This window comes from Pteropus alecto, unplaced genomic scaffold (assembly GCF_000325575.1).
Source record: "Pteropus alecto unplaced genomic scaffold, ASM32557v1 scaffold164, whole genome shotgun sequence".
Taxonomy (NCBI): domain Eukaryota; kingdom Metazoa; phylum Chordata; class Mammalia; order Chiroptera; family Pteropodidae; genus Pteropus; species Pteropus alecto.
The window spans coordinates 14,901,706-14,929,152 of record NW_006439568.1 but is presented as its reverse complement, the minus strand read 5'-3'; the positions used below and the strand labels follow the sequence as shown (position 1 = coordinate 14,929,152).

The 27,447-nt window shown below is 33.6% G+C and overlaps 1 protein-coding gene across 1 annotated transcript in view; it reads right to left on the bottom strand.

Moving 5' to 3' along the window:
- The window catches only part of NUDCD1 (NudC domain containing 1), a 58,321-nt gene that overhangs the window by 27,019 nt on the left and 3,855 nt on the right, over nt 1–27,447 (bottom strand). Inside the window, exons 2-5 of the mRNA XM_006916608.3 lie at nt 22,038–22,192; nt 9,360–9,545; nt 5,755–5,935; nt 2,471–2,653 (exon numbers count right to left, since the gene is read on the bottom strand). Of these exons, the coding sequence (XP_006916670.1) occupies nt 2,471–2,653; nt 5,755–5,935; nt 9,360–9,545; nt 22,038–22,192 (705 nt within the window). The remainder of the gene's footprint in view (nt 1–2,470; nt 2,654–5,754; nt 5,936–9,359; nt 9,546–22,037; nt 22,193–27,447) is intronic.

The following is a 27,447-nucleotide window of genomic DNA, read 5'->3' as shown; positions in this document are numbered from 1 at the left end:
CTAAAAAGCTAGCTGCTAAAGAAACACCGTTTGACCCGTCATGCTATCACTGTGGAACTAAGAAAACAGGGCTTACATGAAAAATGAATAAAAAGTTGCCTAATGGCATCCAGAAGCATTACTCTGTCTACCCACTCATCAGGAAGAAATATAACATAGTGGTTAGGAACCTGTGCTCCAGAGCTGACTAGTCCTGTATCTGAATCTTGGCTCAATCATTTATTAATTTTGATATGTAATTTTATCTCCGAGCCTTATTTTCCTAATCTGTAAAATAACAGAATATTATGTACTTCTAGGACTGTTGACATTTAAATGAGCTAACATATATAAAACCTTTAATATTAATCCTGTTATCTAAATGTATTATAAACTCATTAGATGTGAGTTAATATTAGGGGTTTTTTGTGCTGTTTTATGTAAAAACTTTGGAGGTACCAGCTATGCTCAAAGATATAGCATAAGTATGGTGTATCTTCTAAAAGGGTCACTTTTACTTGATGTTAAGAAATTTAATAAAACTATATCATAGAAATAAAATACAAAATATGCATGAATTTTCTGAAAAAAATTGTTCCTTTGAGGTAATTTCTAACCTGTGTCACATTCCTTTAAGTAGCCTCTCAGATCCTCTCTGCCTTTAGAAATACTTTTAATGAAAAACTCTGAACTGTAGCTTAAAAGATTGATAACTATAAGCTCCTTAAGGGAAGTAATTTGTTTTATTCATATTTCTCTCTACTGCAAAAGTTAAGGCAGTTTATACATAATAATGAATATCTTCTGCCAGATATGGACGGGAGGAGTTTGCTAAATCACATGAACTTTTAGTATAAATTAAAAACATGGAAATAAGACTAAAGGGAAAGTCATAATTTTTTAATCCTGTCTCCATTAAATATATAAAAACATCTAAATAATTTTCTCGGTTGTTAGTTGCTTTTTATGATTTTAGAGATATTGTTTTAGGTCTTTCAAAGAAAATACTATTATTTATATCATTGTAACAATACTAAATGGGCAATAAACAATATCAGTCTCCGTTAGGTTCACAGAAAATGAAACTAGTATACTTGGAAGACTGTTTAAAAGAAAATATGCTATAATTAACAAGCTATCCATAACTTTTTAAAATTATTTTCCTTTATTATTGTGAAAATCATATGACAAAGTAAATATGGAATAAATTTCCCAACAGAAAATAGGTACAAGAAATTTAGTAAGGACTGTTTATTAGAGGGGAAACAGAAAAATGAAGGGAATTTGAGGTTAAAGGGAAAGAACATACCTAATAATAAATTCAGGAGGAATTCAAAATACAATGTGAAGTATCAACAAGAAAAATACCTGGACTGGTAGGTCGTGATTTAAACACAGGTGTCCCACCTAGGCTGCAATCCGTCTTAGAACCACATGATCCTAGCTATTACGTTATGTGGTTCCAAGGATTAAGGCATTCTTTCATTCCTTCACAACTGCTCACCTACGGAGTTAAGTTCTAAAGGGCATGTGGTTTAGAGATGTGAATAGCTGTTCTGGCTAAGCTTTAGGAGAGTTTAACACTGTAAATAAGACAGAATAGTAGAATTTATTCGAAGAGAGATCTTAGATGTAATCTAACAAAAAGATCACATGAGGAAACCAAGTTGTTAAGAGACTAAATAAAAGGCCACACTAAGCAAAACTCTTGTCTTAGATGGTATTTATAAACGCGGGGAAAATATTTTTCAAGTATGTATTAATTTAGTATTTACAAATACTTTCAAAAATTCATTTTTAGAGATAAATATATAAAAATAAACTAATTTTATTTTAAATGTTATGAAACAAAACGTAGTCAGAGTAATTATATATAATTGTTAAATATTGTGAAAATCTCAAGAAAATATACTCTTCTCTGCCCATAAACATCAGGAATATGAACAGTAATGATTACAGAGGAATGGCCTCTTATCTTTAAAATAATATATATTCTTTGTATACAAATATAAATTTCTCCTGAAAGACCTTATTACTCTTTTCATTCTAAAACATTACCGCCATTCATTCATTCATTCATTCCACACAAAAAACAGGCTGAGATTTTGCCCTCAAGCAACTTTCCATCTGGTAGGAAAAGTGAAAACATGTACATTAGTGTACACCTATAATGAACAGAGGTGAGCTTATTTAAAAGATTATTATCTTCAATACAATATGTTGGCTTCTCAAATGCCAACAACAAACAAACATTATTTATACTTTGGATATTTATTAAACAGCCTATGAGCTAAGGTAATATATATGTTATATATAATATTTATATTATATATAAACATTTTTGGTTAATTACAAAATTACTCAATTAAACTAGTTTATACTATTTAGGTGGTATCTTTTACAAAAGATATTCCCAGTTATTCTGGGAAATATAAAGAAAAAAAAATTAAGCACCTATCTTGAATTCTATGAAGATTAAAAGTCAAATTACCTTTGATTTTCTCTGACATGTTTTCATCCTTACTTTCTTCAGTATCTTGACCATCTGGAACAAATGTGAAGGACTTATAGGAGACAATCATGAGACCACTCCCATCAGGCTCAATAGCAGCATAATGTGGCACTGACTTTCCACGGAGAACATCACGCTTAACAATTTCATATTTCTTATTATCTGAAAGAAAATAAAGTATGTTTAGAAAACTTACAAATAACTTATTTTAAAAATACTCTGAAAATATTGGTATATTAATTTCAATTGAAATTAAATATCCTAAATTATGAAAAGGCACATTATTAGATGTCTTTTTATAAAGATAAAAAAAAAAACTGACCACCTAATACTTTGGAAATATATCCCTATTTTAAAATACTGGATCTGATAAAAATTGTTTTAGATTGTGCTATCCAATGTGATAGCCCTTGGTCACAAGTGGTTATTTAATTAAAATTAAGTAAAATTGGAAATTCATTTCCTCAGTCACACTTGCCGCATTTCAAATGCTCAACAGTCACAAACAGATAGCTGCTAGCACACCGAATGGTACAAATATAAAACATGTCCATCTCGCAGAAATTTCTACAGGACAGCAGTGCTATAGAGCATGAAAGCGTTTGACTTAGCTGAAATATCAGCCTCTGAAGACTCTACCTTTTCGTTGACTATAGTCCATCTACTTTCCCAGCAAGTATATGATGGGCATCTTCTGAAAAGAGCCACAAATTGAAGACAAGGGAAAAAGTGTGTGTGGACTATTTTTCTACCTGTTCTAGCTGCTGATAAGGGGTTTTCATAAAATGAAAATGTTGAAAGTAGAAATGTTTTTTATATACATTGGGATATAGGTCTACATGCCTACTATAATCAAACATAAATAATTATACTCAGAGTTTTTAAGATATAAACAACTGTATTCTAAAAATTTCTGGTAAATTACCTGAATTTATTCTATGAAAATGTTACTTTTTGCTGTAAAAAAGTAACCCAAACATTTCAGTTGAGTACATACTTTTACTTACACTGTCACTCCATTAAAATGGGTTCTACGTGTAAGTGTCACACTGAGTAGTCAAAATCATAACTCAGTGTCACCTGAGTTATACATAACCATACAACTGATCCTAAAACATCTATTATTGGTTTTACTCTAAACCCTCACCTACATTCACACGTTTATTCACACATATTTAAGAATAGATACTTCATTTCATGAATGAACTAAAAACTCCTATTTTCTCTACACAGGTAAATGCAGGGTGAAGAGTCCTACCTGCCTCTAAAGACCCAAATTTAGATACTGTGTCTAAATTACAGGATACTTTTCCCAATATGTGTGGGACAGAAAATAATAGGTAGGTCTCAAGTGAATTCCATGGTTAAATAAGTTGGGAAATTCTGGGTTAAAATTAAGATTTTTCACTCAAAATTTTAAGAAACTTTAATATGCTTAATGTGTAATGGGAATATCATATGGCTATATTTTAAAACTTGACCACAAAATATAATTTATCAAATGTTCCACTCAACACAGTTTAGAAAAACACTGCTATGTATGTTCAATTAAAAATAAAGTTACACATTATATTAGTAATAGGAGGAAAAAAAGTAATGAGACATTAGGAAGAAAAAGATAAAATGAACCACAAAAAGAATGTTTCTATAATTACAATGACTGAAATTATTTTATGGGAGAAAAAAGTAAGTCTAAATGCATCTGTCCATTTGAAGCAAGAACACAAAGATGACGAGAATACAGGTGATGGAGCTGGAGCAGAGTGCCGCCATGTTCTGAGGCAATCTGATGACAGCGACTGTGGACTGAGCTAAAGCAGTCACAGAACCAAGTGTCGTGGAGAAAAGAAGTGACATTCATGACAATTCTCCTATAAGATGTTATATACATTAAGAAAAAATAAATAAAGCTTTTCTTATCTAAAGCAGGGACCTACACACTACAAGCCTTGTGCCAAAGAATGAATTATATATTTTTAAATGGTTAAAAAAAGTCAAAAGAATATTTAAATATATGTAAAAATTATATAAAATCCAAACGTCAATGTCCATAAATAAAGTTATTATTGGAATATAGCTATATCATTCATGTATTGTCTGGCTGCTTTTGCACCACAATGTCATAGCTGAGTAGTTATGATACAGTTCACATGGTTACCAGCTAGCCCTTTACAGAAAAAGTTTTCCACCACCTAAAGTTTTAAGACACTGTGTTCCTCCAGTAATGAAACTGCAACACTCGGTAGAAAAACAAACAAATTACATCAAATACTTCGAAGAACAAATCTAGGAAATTTATTCAGCTTACTTATAAACTATTCTGATTATATATACACACACACATGCACACATGTACCTATGTACATATATGCACATATTCATATACGTATATACAGTTCATTTTGAAATAAAAAATTCCTCTTAGAAAACAAATGCTAATAGCCTTTATCGGATTGTAAACTAGCAGCTATGGTAAAGAAATCTTTTTCTATAAAAATCAATGATAATTTAAGACTGTTAAGTTAAATGAGTATGTTAAAAACTACTGATAAAAATAACAGAATCATAGAAACAAGCTCCCTTAGTGCTTGACTATAGTAAAAAAACCACTTGATGAGTTAATAAGAGCTAAGCCCTGGCAAAGAGCAAGGCCACACCATTAAAGGAATCCTCATTAATAAAGAAAAAAAGTAATTTTTAATGTCTAAGTTAGAATTTTGACAATTTCAAAAAAAAAAAAAAGACAAACTCAAGACTTTTCTACACACAAAAGCACTTTGTGAGAGAAAAATTTAAGAGTCGCCCTGAGAGTAGAAATAAAGGACAAAGTTCAATTAGATGGAAATCACAATTGTGATTTAATGAAATAAAGGTATTCATTTCCATCTAGGTAGTTATATTTAATTTATACTTCAATTACAATGTAATTTATAATTAATTCACATTTAGTTTTATATAAATTTTTGTGTGTACATGTATATATTCTTGTATATATTAAAAGTATACACTTTAAATTTTTTTAAAATTATGTAGAGTGTCTCCTTTATACAAAAAGGCATAACTGACTTGAGAAGCACATTTTTTTTTTGTAACCCATACCTCAGGAGAAACTACAGATATTCATTCCACTGGGTGGCAGGTAGTAGAATCCTAACACAAAGCCCCCAAAAAAGCAAACAGCATTTATAGGGCAACTGTGCATTTCAAACCTACTAAATTATGGCAACTACCATGAAGAGTTTCAGGACTTTTTTACGTTTTACCTGTATTTTTCTTACTGATAGTGACCCACTCCAACGAAACATAGAAACCACTTCCTTTCATGTATGAGTCTTCTTTCTCTATTCGAAGAAGCAGAGTGGCTACTGAATGTTCTTCTGCTTTCAGCAGTGAGATACTATGCAATATAATAAAAGGATTACCAAGCTCTTCATTAAACATAATCTACAAAAATAAAAAAAAAAGATGACCCACATGAAAATGTATACATTACATGAATGCCCACAGCAGAGGGAATATATAAATTCTAACAATCCAACAATTAATCTGGATTTATTTTAAGAAATACAAAATTGAAAAAAGTCTTTAAATAAAGGTTGCAATTTAAATAATATTCCTTGAAGAACTTTTTTTTTGATATTCAATCAACTTTTATTATGTATTGAATTAATCAACAGACAAATTACTAAACTTTATAACGAAATGTTACACAGGATCTTCTTCCATAATACAATTACTTATATATACTTCTTGGCAATTGAAGTAGAAATTTGTTTTCCTTACTAACTTTAAATAAAGTGTTAAATTATACCTTCAATTTTTCTTAACCTACATTGGCATGGGGAATTCTGTATCTCAAACATGTGGTCTTTTATTTTTTTTAATTTAATTTTATTAGTTTCAAGTATACAGTACATTGGTTAGACATTTATAGTTTATGAAACGATCCCCCCTGATAGCTCTATTTTCCCTCTGGCTCTGCACACAGCCATTACCTTATTGCTGACTGCATTCCCTATGCCGTGCTCCTCATCCCCGTGACCATCTGTCAACTCCTAATCTGTACTTCTTTAATCCTTCACCCCTTTTCCCAGTATCCCAACCTCTTGCCCCTCTGGAAAGACTTTATAAAAATGTCAGTTTTCTCTGTTGAACAGATTTCAAAACAAAGTACTCTTGGCTTAAAAACAAAGAAAATAACAAGGCATCCAAACAGCATCTAAAGGAGAAAGAACTAAAAGCAATCTCCTAGAAAAGAATTATCAAGTGAAAACAGTGCTCTATATAAAAAGAGAGGACTTGAGAAGGTCAATACTATTCGTTCTTCCATCTCTTATCCTGTCTCATAAATGATTTATTTGTTTTCTTCTCCCTAGTTTCTTGGTAGTGTTTGTGGGGGATGGGCAATTTTTTCCTATTTTTATTTTGCTTTGCTGTGTTTTCTGAAAGTTTACAAAATACAAGTCTGAAGAATTAAAAATCACTTAAACTTTATTTCCCTAAAAGAGTCTTTTATATTTACAAGGTGTAATTCAAACAATTCTATTTAAAATATAATACTGTGGTTGCTTTTTAAAAAAGAAATCTAAGCATCATATGGAGACACACACAAAGTCATCAAATTCTTTTTTATACCAGGAACATATAATCTAAGGCTATTATATTTTTATTAGAGTAAATACTAAATAGGAGAGGTTTTAAGACTTATCTCTAAAAAAGATTTTCAAATAAATAAAAAAATAGATTAAAAAATGCCTAACTGAAAGACAAAAATTAGCTTTTTCTTAAACCCTATATCTAGAACCCCCTCATATCTGCTTCTCCCTAAAAGCCTTATAAAGCAGTCCACTTTAATGCCATCAATTTCCCTATGTGTTTGGGCAACTCCATCAAAATTATTCAAACAGCAGACCTTTGGAATCCTCTCCAAAGTCTTTCATAAGCAGAAAAACAACAAAAATTCAAATACTCAAAACAGAGGTGATAAAGACAGGTTTTTAGTTGGTTGACTGAGTTTTACTTTTGTTTGGGGGACTAGGTGAGACAAAGGGAAGAAGGAAAAATAGTAAGTGTTGCCTGGTACAAGTAGCTAGTCATTGCTTCCTTCTCTTTCTCTCTCATGTACATCAAAGGGACTGGAATCAGACCAGAGAGCAGATGTCTTGGACTTTTAAAAATTGTCAGGCTACAGTTTCCAGTCTTCTGAACAAGGCCAACAACTCAACCGTGATATTGTTGATATACAGCACCCCATGATATTAGAGGCAACGCATTTGGAAAGCATGCAGTGGTCTGTCTCATTTCTTTCTACACTTCAGTCATCACCATCATGCTGGCTTGGCCCCTTTTGGCCTACCACACCCCCTAACAACTCCCACCTTTAGCTTCTCTGCTGTTACACCAAACCCCTAAGTTTTCTATAGTATCCCTCCCACTCAGTTAATGCCCAAGTCCCATTGCTTTCTCACTCCCTACCTCCCAGATCCCTAAAGTTATTATTAACTGAAAACAACTCAGAGAATGCTTATTTTCTTATGGCAATGTACACTAAAGCATGAAATAGATTCAAAGTTTTCACTGATTTTAAAAACATTATTGAAGGCCTAATGTGTGCCAAGAGGATATGCACAGCAGAAACCAAATGAATTATAAACCCATATGAATTTCCTTCTAGCTAAAAATGCAGTGTTATTTTAAGTTGAAGGTGAGTGTCTCTTCCTGCTCAAAACCAACAGAATCAACTCAGCTTGATAATAGATAAATTCTCATTCATATTTTCCTGCTCATTGTTCTCCCAACTTCTTCCAACTGTTTCAGGTAGTTGTGCAATATACCACACTGCCTCAGCAAAAGAAAAAAAAAAAAAGTTACTACTGGAGGCCAGATTAGAAAATATCACAATGTTTAATGAGTATCAAAACTGCTTACTGCAAAGGCCTGCAAAGGCCCCCAGTATACAGACTATTGTTCTGGTCATATATGGTGTTTTCTGTTTAGTTTAATGAACACAATAAAATTTGGTATTATACCATTTAGTATAACTTAGTAAGAAAGGTAAACCATTTTGAACCAAGGCTTTCTTGGTTTTTCTTAAATAATTAAAGCCTGGTCTTGGTAGTTATCTGTTGGTCTGATAAAAATGTTTTAGAAGAGATAAATATATCTCTTTATTGACCCAGAACCTAATGCCATCTGCTGAGATTGAGACAGTTGCAATATCACTCTTCTCCACACTTTCAAAAACTATGGTTCTAGAGAAATCAATTCCTTATTTAATTACTATTAAAATCCTAACCTGCCCCTCAGATTTAAATGTTACATTGTTTTAAGAAAACTGAAGTAAAAATGGTACCTTAGAGATTGGCACCTTATTATATTTATGTTGTAGTGTATTTTTCTAAGTAGAAATACTCTGGTAAACTCGCTATTTGACCAATGTAAGCATACCAGACAGCTAGCAGAGTGGTGCAGTGGAAGCGTGCTAGACCACAGATACACCAGCAAATAAACATGAGTAGAAGAGAAAAGATATGCTAATGTAATTTTCTGGCTAACTCTCCTTCAAGAAGAAGGCAAATGTCAATGTTTCGTGTACTGCTTTACACATATAAGACACTCAATAAATATTTGTTGAAAAATGAATGCAATTCTTGACAAGTACATTGACCCCAGATCAAATCAGGAATGGTTAACATATTAGTTTTGTGAAAGGTATATACTTTATAATTAAAGATATTCAAAACATTATATATTATAAAAACCAAAAGGTCACACATAAACTATCCCTAAAAAGTGTCATTTCAAAATTAAGGTCATTAACTTCTATATACAGACTTTGCATAAATCTTAAAAAAACAAAACACCTTACCTCCCATTTTTCAGAAGCACTATTTCCACGTTCACCAGTTCCAATGAGATATAATCTTCCAGTTCCATCTGACAAGGTAACCCAGGTAGAAGATGTAAAATGGATAGATGCACAAAGGCGATTGTCGCATGCTGTCAGATCTGTAGGAAGTCGAAATACCTCTCGTGGTTTTCCTAAGGCAGTGTCCTAAAAAGCAGCCAAATATTATAAATTAATCTCTCCCACTCACTGGTCCATACATACACGCACAGAATAAATATCTACAGTACAGTAACCTAATTCACCTCCATAGGTGTATGAGCTGTATTACTGACTCATTTCCAAAAAAATACAGTAGATGTGATGGTATATGACTTCTCAGACTAGGTCACAGAAGACCTCACGTCAGTCTTGCTCTTTCTCTTGGACTGCACGTGGTAGACCCACATGGGGAGGAACCTAAGGCTCTTGACAACAACCAGCACCCTGTGGGCGAATCATCTTGGCAGGGTACCCTCCAGCCCTGGTCACCCCTTCAGATCACTGCAGTCCTGGCTGACATCTTTCCTGGCTACAATCCTATGAGAAACCTTGAGACAGAACCACCAGCTAAGCCACTCTGATTTCTGGCCTACAGAAACTGTGAGATGACAAAATGTTTATTGTTTCAAGTCACTAAGTTTTTAAATTAAAATATGGTTAACATACAATATTATACTAATTACAGGTATACAGCATAGTTATTCAACTTTTATATATACCTAACGAGGTAATCAATACAATAAGTCACTAAGTTTGAAATAAACTGCTGCATAAAAATAGATAATTAATACAATGCAGTAATCTATTCTTCACTCTTAAAGTTAATGATCAGCATTTTTAACTAATTGGAAATGTCACATTACGTTCTAAATGTCTACACAGACATCAGCCTGTGGTATGAAAACATTACATTTAGACTACTAACTTAGGCTTTTGTTAACACATTTTTATTGTGCCATGTCCTCATAATTTAAAGCTGTAAGATGGATTGCATCATTAAAATATTTTACAAGAAAATACAGAAAAAGGCCTGCAATTCGGAAAATAAACTTCCTCTCATACAATACATTCAATAATTTTTTGTTGTTTTAGTTTTCAGTTAAGTTTTTCCTACAGAACAAAAACAATCCTTGATTCACATATTTCATTCCCTGCTCCTAGAACTTAGATTAATGCATATATTAATAAAATTTAGTTAACTATAAATAATGTCCTAACTAGCCTCAAGCTTTTTAGTTACCTATGTTTCTAAAGCATACAATTTAGTTTTCTTTGAAACAGTATCTTTCCTTCCTTTTGTACTCATATTTTACTGATTTACATAACACTGAATTAAACAATGAAAATGCAATGACAAACACAGCTGGCATAAACTTCTTAGAATGACCGAATCCTCCCCCAAATCACCCAGTATAAGCCCAATCTTATAAATCCTTTTTAACATCCTCTTACTGAGACGCTCTGTGGTTCCCCTTGGTGTGAATTCTCCTTTGCTGGGATATATAATTCCAAATAAGTGTTAAATATACTGACGTGGACTTATACACTGACATAGAAAGATCTCCAAGATAATAACTGAAAAAAAAGATGCAGAGTATGTACAGTATAAATCCATACATGTTGAAATAACAAATGTTGTAACAGGACAGCAGAGTAAGGTATAGGCAGACACATGCTGGGCTGTTAATAGTGTTTACCATTGTAAAGGACAGTAAGATTAGAGTGAGACTAGTGGTCGGGAAGAATAAGGGTGAGGGTAAACTTTCCCATTTTGCTTCAAATACACTGCTTGACTATTATTTCCCCCACTGAGCAATTTATGAGTGATATAACTTAAAGATATTAATAAGATAAAATAAAATGAGACTTCTTCCTCAAAACATTTGTTTCAAAGTAAAGCTTTCTAGTGATCTCAATATGCCCTTCACTGCGTCTAATCTAGTGAAGTAAAATTAGGAAGAATGCAGGGCTAAACTTCTTAAAGTCGTTATTCTTCATTTCATACATAATTAAAAAGGTTGTTTTAAACCATTTTCTTTTAAATACAAAGTCATAAGTGACAGATTGCTAGAAGTCTAATTATCAGATAAATGAGCACAATATCCAATAAAATGATTAAGACATTCTAGTATGTAAATATAAAGCCCAAATTAATTAAACTAATATACAAAAGAAAACACATAGCATTTCTCTTAAGTTAAATGATAAAGTAAAACAACCTGAATATTCCTGATTTTTGAAATTTAATTTTCAAAGGGTACATTTTAATTTTTAAATGGACTGTCTGCAATAAAATATTTTCTTGGATAAACCTTAAATCAGAATATTAAATTATTTCTGAATAACCTCCATTGACAGTTTTACAAAGTGTTCTGAAAACACTTTATGCAAATGGCATCTATAATGTCCTGATCCCCCGATCATATTCCTCTTCTAGACAAAAAATGTTAATGTAACTATGTTCAAAGCTGCTGAAAATCATTCTAACATTTCACAGATGAATTGCAAGAGAATTAAAATTTCACTGGTAAATGGAACACTTACTGAATGACTACAGTGTAAAAGCGCTGTATCGAATAAATGCTTTCGTGTTTTACCATCTCATTTAATTATTACCAAACCCTATGAAGGTGAAATTATTACCTTATTTTAAGAAGATAAAGAGCTCTGTTTCGAAAAGATTAAATAAAATGCCTGGGACTCCAATGACAAAAAATGGCAGAGCCAAGATTCAAATCCTGGTAGCCTGCAGTCCAATGGATGATGTTCTTTCCTGTATGCCACAATTTCTTGAGAAAAACCATTTCCCAAGTTTTTCTTAACAAATGATACCTCAGATCTCACTGCATTTCTAGAATATTCCTCTTCCCAAAACCCCACTATGGATACAACTACTATATTCGGTTTCCTTCAAGCTCTTATAGAGTATTTTTATTTAGATTTATGATTCAATAAAACATACTACAAAAATTATGATGTCTACATATTATATATTAATGACACCATAAACAGTAAATAAATATTAATATGTAAATGACAGGTTTATGAAAAAAACCTCTAAACAGGAATATACAGATCTCTTAGTTTCATTTATAAGGAGACAAGATTTGAACCAACAGAACATTTTTCTAACATTTATAGAAAGGGCTACTCAAGCTTTAAAAAAAATGGTCAAGCAAAATTAAATAAGAATACCATTTACAAGTATTATTAGACACTGACATTTAAAATGTTGCCCTTTTAAAGGGAAGTGATCCTTGTCTGAAGAAAGGCTTTCATCACTAATAACTTTTAACTTTATTTAGAAAAAACATCTTCCTTTCCCCTTTTTTTTGCTAAAGCTTTAAGATGTTTTTAATTAATTGCAGTTTGACTGAGTAACGTCTCTATGTAACATAAAGCTTTCAAAAATGCATTGAGCACTCAGTTCCAAGAACTTACTCTCTCCCTCTCCTTTTTTTTAACCAGGTAAATAAATGGCTCCCTATTAATAAACTCAACTATAGAAAATAAACTGAAATTCAGGTCTAGAAATGAATATATTGGCATACAATGGAGCTGGACTAACAAGTAGTTGTGACCTGTCTCTCCAAGATACAGCTTCACAAATGGATGCTTACAAATGAAATCCAGTAACTCTCTCCGGATCTTTAAGTGCAATTTAAAGAGACACCACAAGATGACACTCTTCTTTAGTTAAAAAAAAAACTAGTTTTTCAGGTAAATGGAAAAAAAATTATGACAGAATTCATTCCTGAAATAATAAGAAAAATGAACACATTACTTTAAAATAAGCCATACCATAATAAAATGATGATATAATAAAGAACTAAATTTTAAGTACTTATTTTTTTTGCTTCCCTAAGGCATTTTCTGCTTCCTAAGCATACTTCCGCCCAATTGACATTTCTCTAAAATAAGGATTATAAACCTACAAATTAAACTGACTAGGAAGTATAAAGCCTCTATAAACCTGTGTTGAACTGCTGCCACCTGCTGGCTCCTGGTAAAATCTAAAGGCCACGCAAAACGTGGATTTCCTTTCTTGGGCCCTTCTGTTTTCCCTTTGATCACAATAATTTTTAGCTCAGATTTAACAAGGGTGGTCATTTGTACACCAGCCACAGGGAAAAAAGCTTGTATGTTATTTGAGCATGTGTGCCTTTTACTACCAAAAAAAAAAAAAAAAACCATCGTGTTTCTGAGAAGCCAAAGCTTCAAATAGTTTTTATAAGAGAAAAAAAATTTCCCTCCTAATTAAAAAAAAAAAAAAAAAAAGCCAATGTGCCCCCAACACAGAAAGAAGTTCAAATAGCAAGTTGACTTCTTTTGTTGCTGATCAGAAAAATAATAAGAAATAAGAGTGGTATTCTTCTTCAGAATAAACTCAGGTGCAGAGTTCCTCAAAACTTTGTCACTGAACCACAAGCAAAATCATTCGAGATGCTTGATAAAATGCAAATTCTCAGACCATGACCATCCCTGACAGACTGAATCAGGGAATGATAAGCTGAAATTAGCTTTCATTTTGATCAATTACTCCAAATGATTTTGATGCACAATACTGTTTGAAAACCAAAGACAAAAGCTGAATTAATTATGCAGAAAATAAACTAAAACAACTCAAACACGGTTCAATAAAATAATAATATCTTCTAAAGTTTGGTTAAGGAAAAAAGAGGAATAATAGGGAAAAAACAACAATCTTAAGAGCATAATACATTAAACTTTACAGCAATAAATTTGAAAATTTAAGAGGAAATGAATGATTTTCCTTAGCAAAAAAAAAAAAAAATTACAAAATTAACCTAGAAAGTTTGAATAAACTAACTGCGTAGAATAAATTGGATAGATGATTAGAGAACTCCCACTGCAAAGAACAACAGGATATACAGTCGGTCCAAAGAGGATCATTAAAATACAAAGAACTGATAGTTTCAATCTTAAACCATTCCAGTTCTCAGAAAGCTCTCCAATTTGTTTAAGGAAGCCAGAAAAGCTTTAATCAAAATCTGATAAGATATCAGCAAAAACAAAATAAAAAACTATAACCTGGGAAAATAAATACAAATATTCTAAATAAAATGTAGCAAATAGAATCCAACAATGAATCCAAAGAATAATATAAATATTCCAAAAAAGATTTATTCTAGGAAATTAAATTAGAAATTATGAAATTTAATATTAATTTAAATAACTACATTGATAAATAGCAGACAATTATTAACATTAAGTGGGAACTGAAAAGACATGTGATAAAGTTCAGCAGCTATTCTTAATAAAAGTAATATTAAAAATAAAAACCAACAGTAAATATTTCCTTTTCTTTTAATTAGAGTGGATATTCAATATTGTATTAGTTTCAAGTTTATAGCATAATGGTTAGACATTTATATAACTTACAAAGTGATCCCCTCAATAAATCTAGTATCCACCTGGCACCATACGTAGTTATTACAATATTACTGACTATATTTATATTCCCTATGCAGTATTTTACATCTCCATGAATATTTTGTAACTGCCATTTTGTACTTTTTAATTTCCTTACCTTTTTCACCAAGTTCTCAATCCCCATTCCATATGGCAACCATCAGGTTGTTCTCTAAGTATTTGTTTCTGTTTTGCTTGTTTGTTGTTTCAGATTCCCCATGTAAGTAAAATGTTCTAAAACTATCAATTAAATTCCTCAGGTCTTGTGTCATTTAAGGCTGCTGTTTCTGTGGTGATTTTCTGTCTGGACGATCCATCAATTGATGTCAATGGGGTGTTCCAGTCCCCTATTACTGTATTACTGTTGACCTCAATATTAGCTTCATATGTTCAGGTGTTCTACATTGGGTGTGTAAATGTTTATGAGGGTTATATCTTCTTGTTGGCTTGATCTCTGTATCATTATGAAATATTCTCTTCTATCTCTGGGTACAGCCTTTGTTTTATTTAAAGTCTATTTTGTCTGATGTAAGTATTGCTACTCCAGCTTTTTTTGTTACGCTCTGCAAGAAATATCTTTTTCCAATCCTTTACTTTCAGTGTGTGTGTGTCTTTCGATCTAAAGTGGGTTTCTTGTAAGCAGGACATGGATGAATGTTGTTTCTTATCTATTCAGCCACCTCGTCTTTTGATTAAAGCATTTATTCCATTTCCATTTAAAACAATTATTGATAAGTATGTAGTCATTTTATTATTCATATTTATGATTTCTTTTTCCTCCTCCTCATACTTCCAGAAGTCCCCTTAACATTTCTTGTAATACAGGTGTGGTGGTGATGAATTCCTTTAGTTTTTTTGTCAGGGAAGCTTGTTGTCTGTCCTTCGATTTTAAATGATAGCTTTGCTGGGTAGAGTAATCTTGGTTGCAGAGCCTCGCTTTTCATCACTTTGAATATTTCATGCCAATCCCTTCTGGCCTGCAATGTTTCTGTTGAGAATCAACTGACAGTTTTATGAGAGCACCCTTGTAAGTAACTAATTGCTTTTCTCTTGCTTCTTTTAAGATTCTGTCTTTAACCTTTGGCATTTTAATTATATGTCTTGGTGTGGGCCTCTTTGGGTCCATCGTTTGGGATTCTGTGCTTCCTGGGCTTGTGTGTCTACTTCCTTCACCAAGTTAGAGAAGTCACAGTCATTATTTCTTCAGATAGGTTTTCTATCCCTTGCTCTCTCTCTGTGATGTGAATGTTGGTATGCTTGCTGTTATCCCATAGGTCCCTTAAACTATCCTCAATTTTTAAATTTTTTCCTTTTTGCTGTTTTCTGCTACCTTATCTTCTAAACTGCTGATTCAATCCTCTGCTTCATCTCATCTGATACTGACTTCATCTAATGTTTTCTTCATTTCAATTATATTCTTCATCTGACTGGTTCTTTTTTTATGGTTTCTGTCTCTTTGTATAAGTTTTCACTGACTTAATCTATTCTTTCCTTAAGTTCATTGAGCATCCTTATAATCAGTGTTTTGAACTCTGCATCTGGTAGATTGCTTGCCTCCATTTCATTTAGTTCTTTATGTGGAGTTTCTTCCTGTTCTTTCATTTGGGACATTTTTCTATACATTAGGTAGATCTATATCTCCTAGTCTTGGTAGGGTGACCTGATGTAGTAAGTGTCCTGAGGGGCCCAGTGGCGCAGTCTCCTGAGTGGCGCAGTCTCAACTGAGCCAGGTGCTCCCAGGGTGCTTCTTATGTGGGTTGTGCGTGCCCTCCTGTTATAGTTGAGCCTTGATTGCTACTGGTACATCAGTAGGTGAGACTGACCCTCAGGCTAACTGGCTGTGAGGACTGGCTGTGACTAGAACATATGAGCTGTTGTGCAGAGGCTGAATGGAACAGGATTCACTTTAGAGGGGCTCTGGTGCCTGCCTAGTCCATTCTTTGAGTGTGTCATTTGTGGATCTAACTGGGTGGTGCTCTGGTGTGGTCTGAAGCTGGCTCTGGTGTTGGTTCTGGGACCCTTGGTAGGGGCTCTGATGCAGGCTAAAGTCAGCTGCTACCTGTGTCTAGCCTGGAGCCACCTGGTAGGAGCTACAAAGTGATATGTAGCTGGTAACTGCTTGTGCTGGGCTTGAAGGTGCCTAGGAGAGGCTGACTGCCACCAGTGTGGGGCTTGGGGCTGCTTAGCAAGAGGTACAGGGCATGCAGAAGCCAGCTGCTGCCTGTTTGGGGTTTGTGGTCCTTTGAGAGATTGTAGAAAAGTCCACAGCATGGACGGAGGCCACTTGTGAGGAACAGTCATCAAAAGAAGTTCAAGCCAGTGCATGATTTGAGTGGGTCAAAGTCTGAGGGAATCACTAGGGGGAGACAAAAGATGTTAGCCAGGTTGATGGAGACTCAGATTTGGTGCCTGCCTGCACCGGCCTGCGCCTGCAAGCAGGGTGTGGGAAGGGTTCAACAAAGGAGCAATGGCACCTGCTAGCACTTCCATCCTGGAGAGCTGCCCTCCAGCCCTTGACCTAAAGCCAGATAATTCAGTTCTTCCTGGTATGTCCCTGGAGCTTTTCGAGCTGCTATTCCTTCATTGGAGCTTTGGGCAAGTGTTTGTGAGTGAATGAGTCTATGCTCGGGCCTTTTAAGAGGAAACCTTAGTCTACAGCATCCCTCTGTCTCACCTGGATGGAGTACCCACTGGTTCTCACAGCCAGATGTTGTGGAGATTCTTCTTCCTAGCACCGATGCTCCATGCTTGGGAGCCCAGTAAGGGGCTGGGATGCCTCTCTTCTCAAAGGAGACCTCTGAATCCAAGATATATACCTCCCGATTCTTAACTGCCACCTGGGGGTGGGGAACAAGCCTATTTAGTGTCTCTGCCCCGCCTACTAGTCTTGACATGGCTTTTTCTTATATCCTTAGTTGTAGAAGTTCAGTTCAGCTAGTCTTCAGGTGGTTCTCAAAAGTGGTGGTTGTAATTTTGATGTGGCTATGGGAGGAGGCGAGTTTATCTACTCTGTCATCTTGACCTAAAGTCCCAGTATTTTCTTCAGTAAATTTAAAACCCATTACAATTAAAATTAAGAGCTAATCAAGGATATCTGCAATCTTCATTATTATTCGAAACTGTCTTGGAGATCTGATTTAGCAACACCAATAAGATAAACATGAAATGACATGGAAATGTTATTTCCATTTTTATAAACTCTGGAAAGGGGATAAAACCATTTACTTTTGTCGATGATATAAATGTATACTCTGAAAACTTAAATAGAAATAGGTAAAAAAATTACAGAATTATGAAATAAGGTGGCTGTTTATACAACAAAGTCTTTAACAACTCTATTAACAACAAATGAAAAAGCTATAAAATATTAAGGATAAGCTTAATAAAATGAGCATAAGATCAAGGGAAAACTATAAAAATCTTACTTAAGGACATAAAAGAAGAGCTCAATAAGTGGAAGGCAATATCATGTGTTGGGGTCAAAAAGAAAATCATAAAAATGCCAATTCTCTACACTAGTAAAAAACTGGAGAATAACTGAGAACTAAAAAGGAAGGCAACTTGTAGAAACTTTCCTGAAGTCACCTATTTTAAATTATGGTTTCCTTATTGCTTACCAATAAAATTTTTTTAAAAACCTTTTAATTTTATTAGGAAATAAAACTAATTTAAAAATATACTATATATATGAAAAGGCATACATTGCTTTGAACATGTATGAACATATACCAAAAAAGGTCGTTATTTCAATGTCAAATTCAAATTGGGTAAGAGAGAAAAAGAAGTGGTTCAAATTGTACTGTCAATTAATAAACTGGAAGAGACTTTATTTTATATAATACAGCAGTCCCATTGCCTACAGTAATGCCTAACATACGGTAGGTATTCAGTAAGTATTCTGAATGTTGACTGAATAGCATAAATCAGACTATGGGACTGAGTTAGGATTATAAGTGAATATTCTTAGAAAATTTCCAAAGTTTAGATTTATAAAAACTAAATAAATAACAGAATAGAATTTAAACAATGTAAAAGCCCTTAAATTTAAAACACACAATAAAATGCAAACTATAGGCAGAGTGTGGCTATGTATGACTGTCTACAGGCAATGTAGTGCACGTGCATAAAGGGCATTTTGTTCTTTGTACACACTATCCAAACACATAGTGCATAGTGTGTATAGTGTCTTAAATAAGTCCACAGGCAGGCAAAGAGAGACTAAACTAAGTAAGAATCTATAATAAGTTATTCTAAGGTGTCCATAGAAGCAAGAGAATAAGTCAGGAAAAGGAATCAAAGACATATTAGTCTTTGCTCAGATTCCATGTCAAATAAGCTACCTTAATAAAATTATAGCACAGGTGACTATTGAACATAGGTTTGAACTACATGGGTCTACTCATCCATGGTATTTTTCAATAAATACCTGTACTGTTTTTGATACAGGATTGGGAGTCCATGGATGCAGCAGGCCGACTACATGCATTAATCTGTGCAATTCTATATAGAGGACTTGAGCATCCATGGATTTTGGTATTGGGGAATGGGGCGGGGTGGAGGCGGGGACAGTGTCCTAGAACCAATCCTTTATGGATACCAAGGGACAACTAGGTTTCCGGGGAGTCAAAAGTTATACATAAATTTTCTACTGCACAGGGGTCAGTACCTCTAACTCCTACATTGTTCAATGGTCAACTGTATTTGATTTCCTATGGAAACTTTCCAATGAGAGAAGAAAAACATACTGACCAGTCCACACTGCTTATCTCTAGTATTTCAAATGAAATCATTAAACTTTCATTCCAGATCTCCAATCGATTTTGTGATTTAAATTGAAATTGGCATCCCAAATTTTGATTATCAATGGATGAAATGATAAAACAAGCTTCTGGCCTTCAACTGTTACCCTATCCCCACCCCTCTCCCACCCAAGCACAGACTAAACTGTTTCCTTCTCCATACTACTTCTGCATCTTATGCCTACTTCCACTGTTACATGTTATCAATTTATTTAGGTATGTGGCTACTAAGCACATAGTAGCATTCAATGATTGTTGAAAACAATATTTCTCATTCAGTAAAATGATTTATCTCAACAAACCAAAGACTCATACCTGTATCTGGATAAAAAGAGGAAGATCCTATCAAGAATGCAAAGCCAACTCCAAAAAATAAGAAAAAAACATGCTGGCCAGGCTTTCTCCTGAGTGCTAGGATTAAAGAAATATATGAAAGACCTACAGGCTAGACCAAGGGTCACCAAACTATTGCTCATGAGCTGAATCTGGCCCACTGTCTGTTTTTGTAAATAGTGTTTTATTGGTGCCACACTCATTCATTTACATACTGGCTATTGCTGTTTTCACAAGACTACAACAAAATTGAGCAGTTGTGACATAAGACTGTCTGGCTGGCCCAAAAACCCTAAAGGATTTATTATCTGATCTTGTACAGAAAAAGTTTGCCCACCCCTGGCTTAGAGGAAATTCACAGTCCATGTAGATCTGTGAGCCAATGGTTTGAATATTCTTGAAGGAGCATAGGGAAAAATCAGGGCAACTTTCTAGATGAAATGATTAGCTGGGACTAAGTGAATATTGGGAAGCAGTCTGACAGAACTAAGAGAGAATGTTCCAGTGAGAGTAAATCACACGGGAAAAGGGCTGGAGGCAACAGGCTACGAACTGCAGGAGTCTGGGATAACTAGAATGCAGTAAGTTCAAAGAGGTGAAAGAGTTGGAGAGAAGGGCATTAAACTGCATGTGCCAAGATGAAGACTTTGTATTTTAAGACCATATATCACTTTGTGCTTATACTTGCCAAAAAAATAAAACACACAGACACATGCACAAATGCAAACCACCTCTGGCAGGACACACAAGAAACTAATAAAAAAAAGTTGCAGAGGGAATATAGGTACTGAACACAAGACAGATTAAAAAACTGGAGAAACTTCACTAAATACCTTTTAAAATTTCTTATTCTTTAAATCACAGGAACACACTGCCTATTCTAGAATTACATATTAAAAAGTATGAATTTCATCATAAAGGAAATAAAGGAATTTAAGTGACAAATGATAAGTGTAGACAAGCAAGTTAGATTATTCTGTGAGGATGGCTGGAAGAAGCAGAGAGTAGTTAGGAAGCTATTAATAGATGACTGTTTAAAGCAAAGATATTAACAAAGTATTATGCAGTTCACAACATATGAAGAAGGAAAATATATGACAAAATAGCTCAAAAGGTGGTAAGTAAAAGGAATATTATTGTAAGGTTTAAATGTTTTTTAAGTGGAATAATATTAATTAGAGGCAGACTGTGATAACTTAAGGGTGGATACTATAATCATGACATTAATCATTAAAAATAATAATACAAACAGGTTTAGATAAAAAGCCAAAAGTAAAAATTAATGGAATTTTTTAAAAATTAAAAAAAAAAAAGCTTTGGTTAATCTCCTCAACCCCCCAAAAAAACAGATACAAAGGAACCAAGAACAAAAGGAACAAATTGAAAAGAATTAATAAGAGAGTAACATAAACCCAACCACATCAGTAATTACACTGAATATAAAATGTACTCGGCCCTCCAGCTGAACGACAAATTTTGTCACACTGGATAAAAAACAAGACCCAACTATATGCTCTTTACAAGAGATACACTTTAAAAATAAGAACACTGATAAATTGAGAGAAAAAGATTAAAAAAAAAGATAAATACTAATATATAACAATAAGCCAGCATGACTATATTAATATAGGAAGATTTCAAGTTAAAAATTATTCCCAGAGCCTGGAAATAAAGAGGAACATTTCATAATGCTAAAAGACCAATCCGTAGCAGACAAAACAATCCTAAATTTTTGTACCAAATTAACATAAATATAAATAAAGCAAAAATTAACTAAAAGGAAAATCAGATAAATCCACTTTCATGGTTGGGGATAGCACCTCACGTAGAGAAAGCAGACACGAATAGTTATATCAGTTCATTAGAGTAACTGTCACTGGTGGGAGTGGAGGGGAATAAATACGTGTAAGTAACAGGAAGAAAGGGAAAAAAATTAAAATTGAATTAAACAGAAGAGGAGGTTACATAGACTGCTGACGAGACTCCATATATGAAAGGTATGTGTATATCAATACTCTGGACATCAAAATCAAAGTGAAAACTGCAGATCAAATTTATTGGAAAATCATAAGATTATATATTTTTTCCTTACCAGCATCACTTTTAAATTCATTATTCTTCCAAGGTTATCAATGTAGTAGACACTGTCTTGATACCATGAATCACAGTGTAGGTAATTATACATTCCAAAAGCATGCATGTGTTCCAGTGTATATTGATCATCTCGAAGTTTTACTTCTGCCACAGCTGAAATATAAGAAAAATAAACCTAAACATTAAGAGTCTCACCTCAGATTGTTCCCTGCTGCAGAATGCCTACTCAGCAAAGAAATTACAGAATGCTAATTACAAAGGCTTTCAGGACCATTCATTGCATTATTCACTCAAAAACAATTTCCAGGCACCTACCAGGAACTGTGTGCAGAGGATAAACAGTGAGCAGAACTTACATGGTCTCTGCCTTTACAGTACTTAGAATATAGTGGCCACAGGAGATGGGCTTTTCATGCCACGACCCACTTTTCTTTTAGGCATCTATTCCTTATAATTATGAATAAAAAGAAAAGAGAAAATCTAAAAGTGAAGGATTTCCTGTCTTCTGGGCAAATATTAAATCTACTTCATATATGTTTTTATGCTTTTTAAAATGCTATTGCCTATCTCATTCATTTTTGCCACGCATTAAGAAATAAAGAATGTTTTTATCTTACTTTATAATTATGGAAATAAATGTAAGCACAAATGGTGACTTCTCCAATGTTATATCACATTTTTCCCAAGGGTACAGAACAAAACAATATCATACTCAGAATAGAAACAAGGTCTCCTACTTAAAAGAATAGCGCTTTTTCCACTAGAGCATTAGCCGCTTGCACAATTTTATTTCACTTTTCTCCAACTTTATTGAGATATAATTGGCATATAACACTGTATAAGTTTAAGGTGTTTTTTTTAAATTAATTCTAGTTTAAGTTCTAGTTTAAGTTCTACTATCTTAGCTGCTCCCACAATTTTATCTGCCAAATGTGACCTTTGCCTCTCACTACTCCCCCCGCCCGCTTCCTGAACTGTAAGGGTTCCTATCTGGAAGCGGGCGGGGGGAGTAGTGAGAGGCAAAGGTCACATTTGGCAGATAAAATTGTGGGAGCAGCTAAGATAGTAGAACTTAAACTAGAACTTAAACTAGAATTAATTTCTGCTCCAACAGGAACTACATAAGTAGACCAAGCTGGGCCAATACTTTACCTTAATATACAACTCACCTTACTGTATTCTAATTGCGAGTATTTTTTCTTTTTCCATAATACTCACCTGCTCCTAATTCTATTACCTGCTTTGAGTCCTGGGTGACTTATATCCATTCACTGATTTATCTAACAAATATTTTTATAGGTACCAGTGATACAATGATGAGCAGCGCACAGAATCTACATTCTTAGCCATTATGATCCAGTAGGGTAATGGACATTAGTCAAATAATCACATAACTAAATATATGATTAAAGTGTAATAAATGCTATTAAAAAAAAATTACTGGTATCATAAGAAAAATAACACTGGGAGCTGATCTACCTGGGGAGATTAATGAAAGCTTTCCAAAATTTGAGCCAAGCTACAAAGGATAAAGTAAACTTAAGAAGAAATATACCTACACACATACCTACTTATCACAGGCAGAAGGAAACCAGGCAAATGTAGGAGGAAAAACTTGGGTTTGAAGACCCAAAAGAAGGCCAAACTGGAAGAAATACAGAGTAACGGATCTGTACAAGGAAAAGCTTACAGATGAATGAAGCTATAAAGTTGGCCAGGGGTTGGATCATGGAAGGCCTGTCTTTATTTGTATTTGTTGATAACCCCAATGTAATAAGAACTCATTTAAGATTTTTAAGCAGGAGAGTGAAGTCCAGATTCAAATTTGTAAAAGGATCACTTATAACTTCACTATAGAAAAATACTGGAGCAAAGCAGTGATAAATCCAGGAAGATCCATTAGGGAGATATTGCAGTGATCAGGGTTAAGGATGACTGCAGTTTGGAGGCATTTAAAAAGTAAAATAATTATAACTTTATGATGGATTTGATAGAGGCTGAGGAAATTGTTATTATATAACTCAGAAAGTATCTCTTTTATAAGGAACAGTTAGAAACACATATTCCACTGATTAGGAAGGAAACAGTCATAAATTCTTGGTTTTCTAGCACCACTGTGTGGATGAAACTCAATACTACAGGAAATGTACACAGTACTGTAATAACCCAAAGCAATAATATTAGACAATATTACAACAAATACATTTTCTTCATAATTGTGCTGTTAGTGCATAAAAAAAGTCTGCCTCTGGCCCCACATGAAAAAGAAAAGTTATTGTTGCATTTATCATGTCAATCATCTTAAGAATAAAAGGAGATGCACAGCAACTAAAGAAAAGTAGTGTTGAGAGTGTGAGGCTGGCAGAAAGTCCTTTTACAGAGCTTCCTAAAAGAAGGGGTAAAGAGCAGGGAGTCTTAAGTCTCTGCTGGGATCTTGGAAATGGTTGAAAAAGAGGAACACCTTTAACAGAGAGCTAAGAAGCCAGTGTAGTAAGTATTTTATCATTTAATGTTATCATGCATTGGAAATAAAAGAGCTTTCCTAAAAAATCCTTCTTAGTCTTTTAAAAAGAAATTAGGGGGGCAGGGGGAGGGTAAAGTGGGTAAAGGGGATCAAATATATGGTAGTTGAAGGAAACTGAACTTTGGGTGGTAAACACACAATAGAATATACAGATGTCAAAGGATAATGTACACCTGAAAATTATATAATTGTATTAACCAATGTTACCTCAATAAACTTTAAAAAAAAGGAAAAAAATTAAAAAATTATAAAATAAAAAGAAATTAGGACCTAAATTCCTTACAAAACATGCATAGAACCTCAAAAACCTATAGTTTTTCATTCGAAAATTATTTATTGAATGTCTACTATGTGCCAGGCACTGTGCTTGGCGTTGGGCAAACACTGGTAAACAAAAGAGGTACGATGCCTGTTAATGGGCTAAAACAAGTTACTGCTTCTTGTCCGTAATACTATTACCTTGAACCACATGAAACTGCCAATATTAAATTCTTTTGACACTTACTAAACATGATTCAATATAATACTTATATAAGAAAAGTATAGTATTTTTTAAAGGGAGGGAGAGTAGAAGCAAAGAACATTAAAACATTAACGAAGGTCACTTCTTAGACCATTTATCTTCAAATTGTACCCAATAACTTAAGTCTTCTTTTCACCTAGTTACTGAGTTTGCTATTTGTGCATGAAGATGTAAAAAAAAAGTGAGAGCACAAGTCTGTATTACAAGTTCTGAAGCAAGATTTATGGAACAGGGTAAGGCTAGAATTAGAGCATTAAACTATGTCATATAATGCTTCCGCACACATTAACATATTCACCTGCCTCTCTTTCCATGTTTTCCTCCATAAAAGTAGATACAAATTTTATAGTAAAGTCTACATAAATACAATGGTTACATAGCTCCTCCCTCCCTTTATTCTAACTATAGCCTTAATCCTCACCAGCTTTTATTCTCCCTGCTCTGAAGAAATATCCTAGAAAAACTCCACAGACTAATAGAAACAGCATGAGTTTTAGGGTCAGCTTTGCCACAGACGAGTAGCTTGGTTAAGTTACTTAACTTTTCTACCTTGTCTCCTTACCTATAATAAATGTTAATAGTACTTATCCTATAAAATTGACAAGCTTAACTTTAAAACATATAAAGTGTTTGCTATATGGCACATAAAAAAAGTGCTGATATCCCTGTTTTTCTTTTCCTTTCCAAGGCTAATCCTCACACATATGCTTATGATTCCATTCTCTCCCCGCTATTCCAGGCCTCGCCTCCAACAATTATCTCCTCTCTACTGGACTCTTCTCCTCCCCTTTAAATATGTTGAAAACTTCCCCAGTCACAAAACAAACAAATGTAAAAGTTTCCTCTTTTCTGCCGTGCACTCAAAGCAGAGCTCTCTCCTACTCTGTACTTCTGAAACTTCTTTAAAAAGCATCTGCACTCCCGTTTTCTCATTATCTTCATTAACCCATTTCGGTTTTGTTTTTATTATTCTAAAGAAATCATTTTTCACTTAAAATATATATCGAACAACTTCTGCTTGCAGCCAAGATGAAATAATAGTGACTAGATTTATCTTTCCATCAGAAACAGTCAATAAGATAAAATTAAATAAACCAGATAAAATTAAATGAAACAAGAGTTTTCAAGACATTAGACAACAGGCAACAAAGAACAGTAATCTCTAAGACATGAGAAACAAGTGAGGTGAGCCCTGCTGCCACCGCAGCTTACTTCTTTGAGTGAGTTTCCAGACCACAGCACAAAGAGGGGAAAATAAGGTAGAACCTGACGGACTCCCTTTGTTGTAGAAATTGAGTGCAGAAAGTCTGAGGAGACCAACGCAGCTATAGTTCACTAAAACAATTTTATCATATATGACATATGATTAAATTGATAGACATGAAAGATGTAAAGATGATTTAGAAATAAAATTTCTAGAGATGAAAACGACAATATCTAAGATGAAATATACACTGGACGGGATTAATGACAGATTAGACACTGAAAAAAAAGATTAGTAAAATTAAAGACATGAAAACGGAAATTATTAAAAATAAAACCGAAAAAAAGGAATGGGGAAAAATGAAAACATTGATGCCCTGGGGTCAACTTACAGCAATCTGAAAATGGGCAATTGGATTTCTCAAAGGAAAGAAGAGTGAGGGAAAAAACTGGAAGAAATAATGACTAAAAACTTAACCAAACACGATGTAAACTAAACCCACAGATCTGAGCTCAACAAACCCGCAGCACAAGATTCATGAGGAAATCCACACCAAGGCACAACATAATCAAACTGCTTAAAACCAATGTAAAAGAGAAAAATCTAAAAAGCAGCCAGAGAAAAAAGACACATTAAAAACAAAGATGGGTAACATCAGATTTCTCATCAGAAACAATAGAGCAAGACACTGGCAAAACATCTTTAAAGTATTGAAAGAAAAAAAAGTCAACCTAGAATTTTATACATGGCAAAAGTATCTTTTGAAAACCAAGGCTAAATAAAAATGTTTTCAGACATACAAAAAGTGAAAAATTTCTTCACCAAAACCTATACAACAAGAAATATTAAAAGTCCTTCAGGCAAATTATACAGATAAAATTATACAGATAAAAATATGGATCTACACACTTTGTAAACTATGTAAATGTCTAGTCACTATGCTGTACACTGAAGCTAATATAATATTGAATGTCAACTGCAACTAAAAAATTAAAAAATAAAATTCTAAATACGGGTCTACATAAAGAAATGAGGAGCACCAGAAATGGCGACTATAGGAGAAATGTGTAAGATTTTTATGTATCATCTACACCTCTTTATTAGATAATTAACTATTTAAACTAAAATAATAATAATGTACTGTGAATTTATAATAA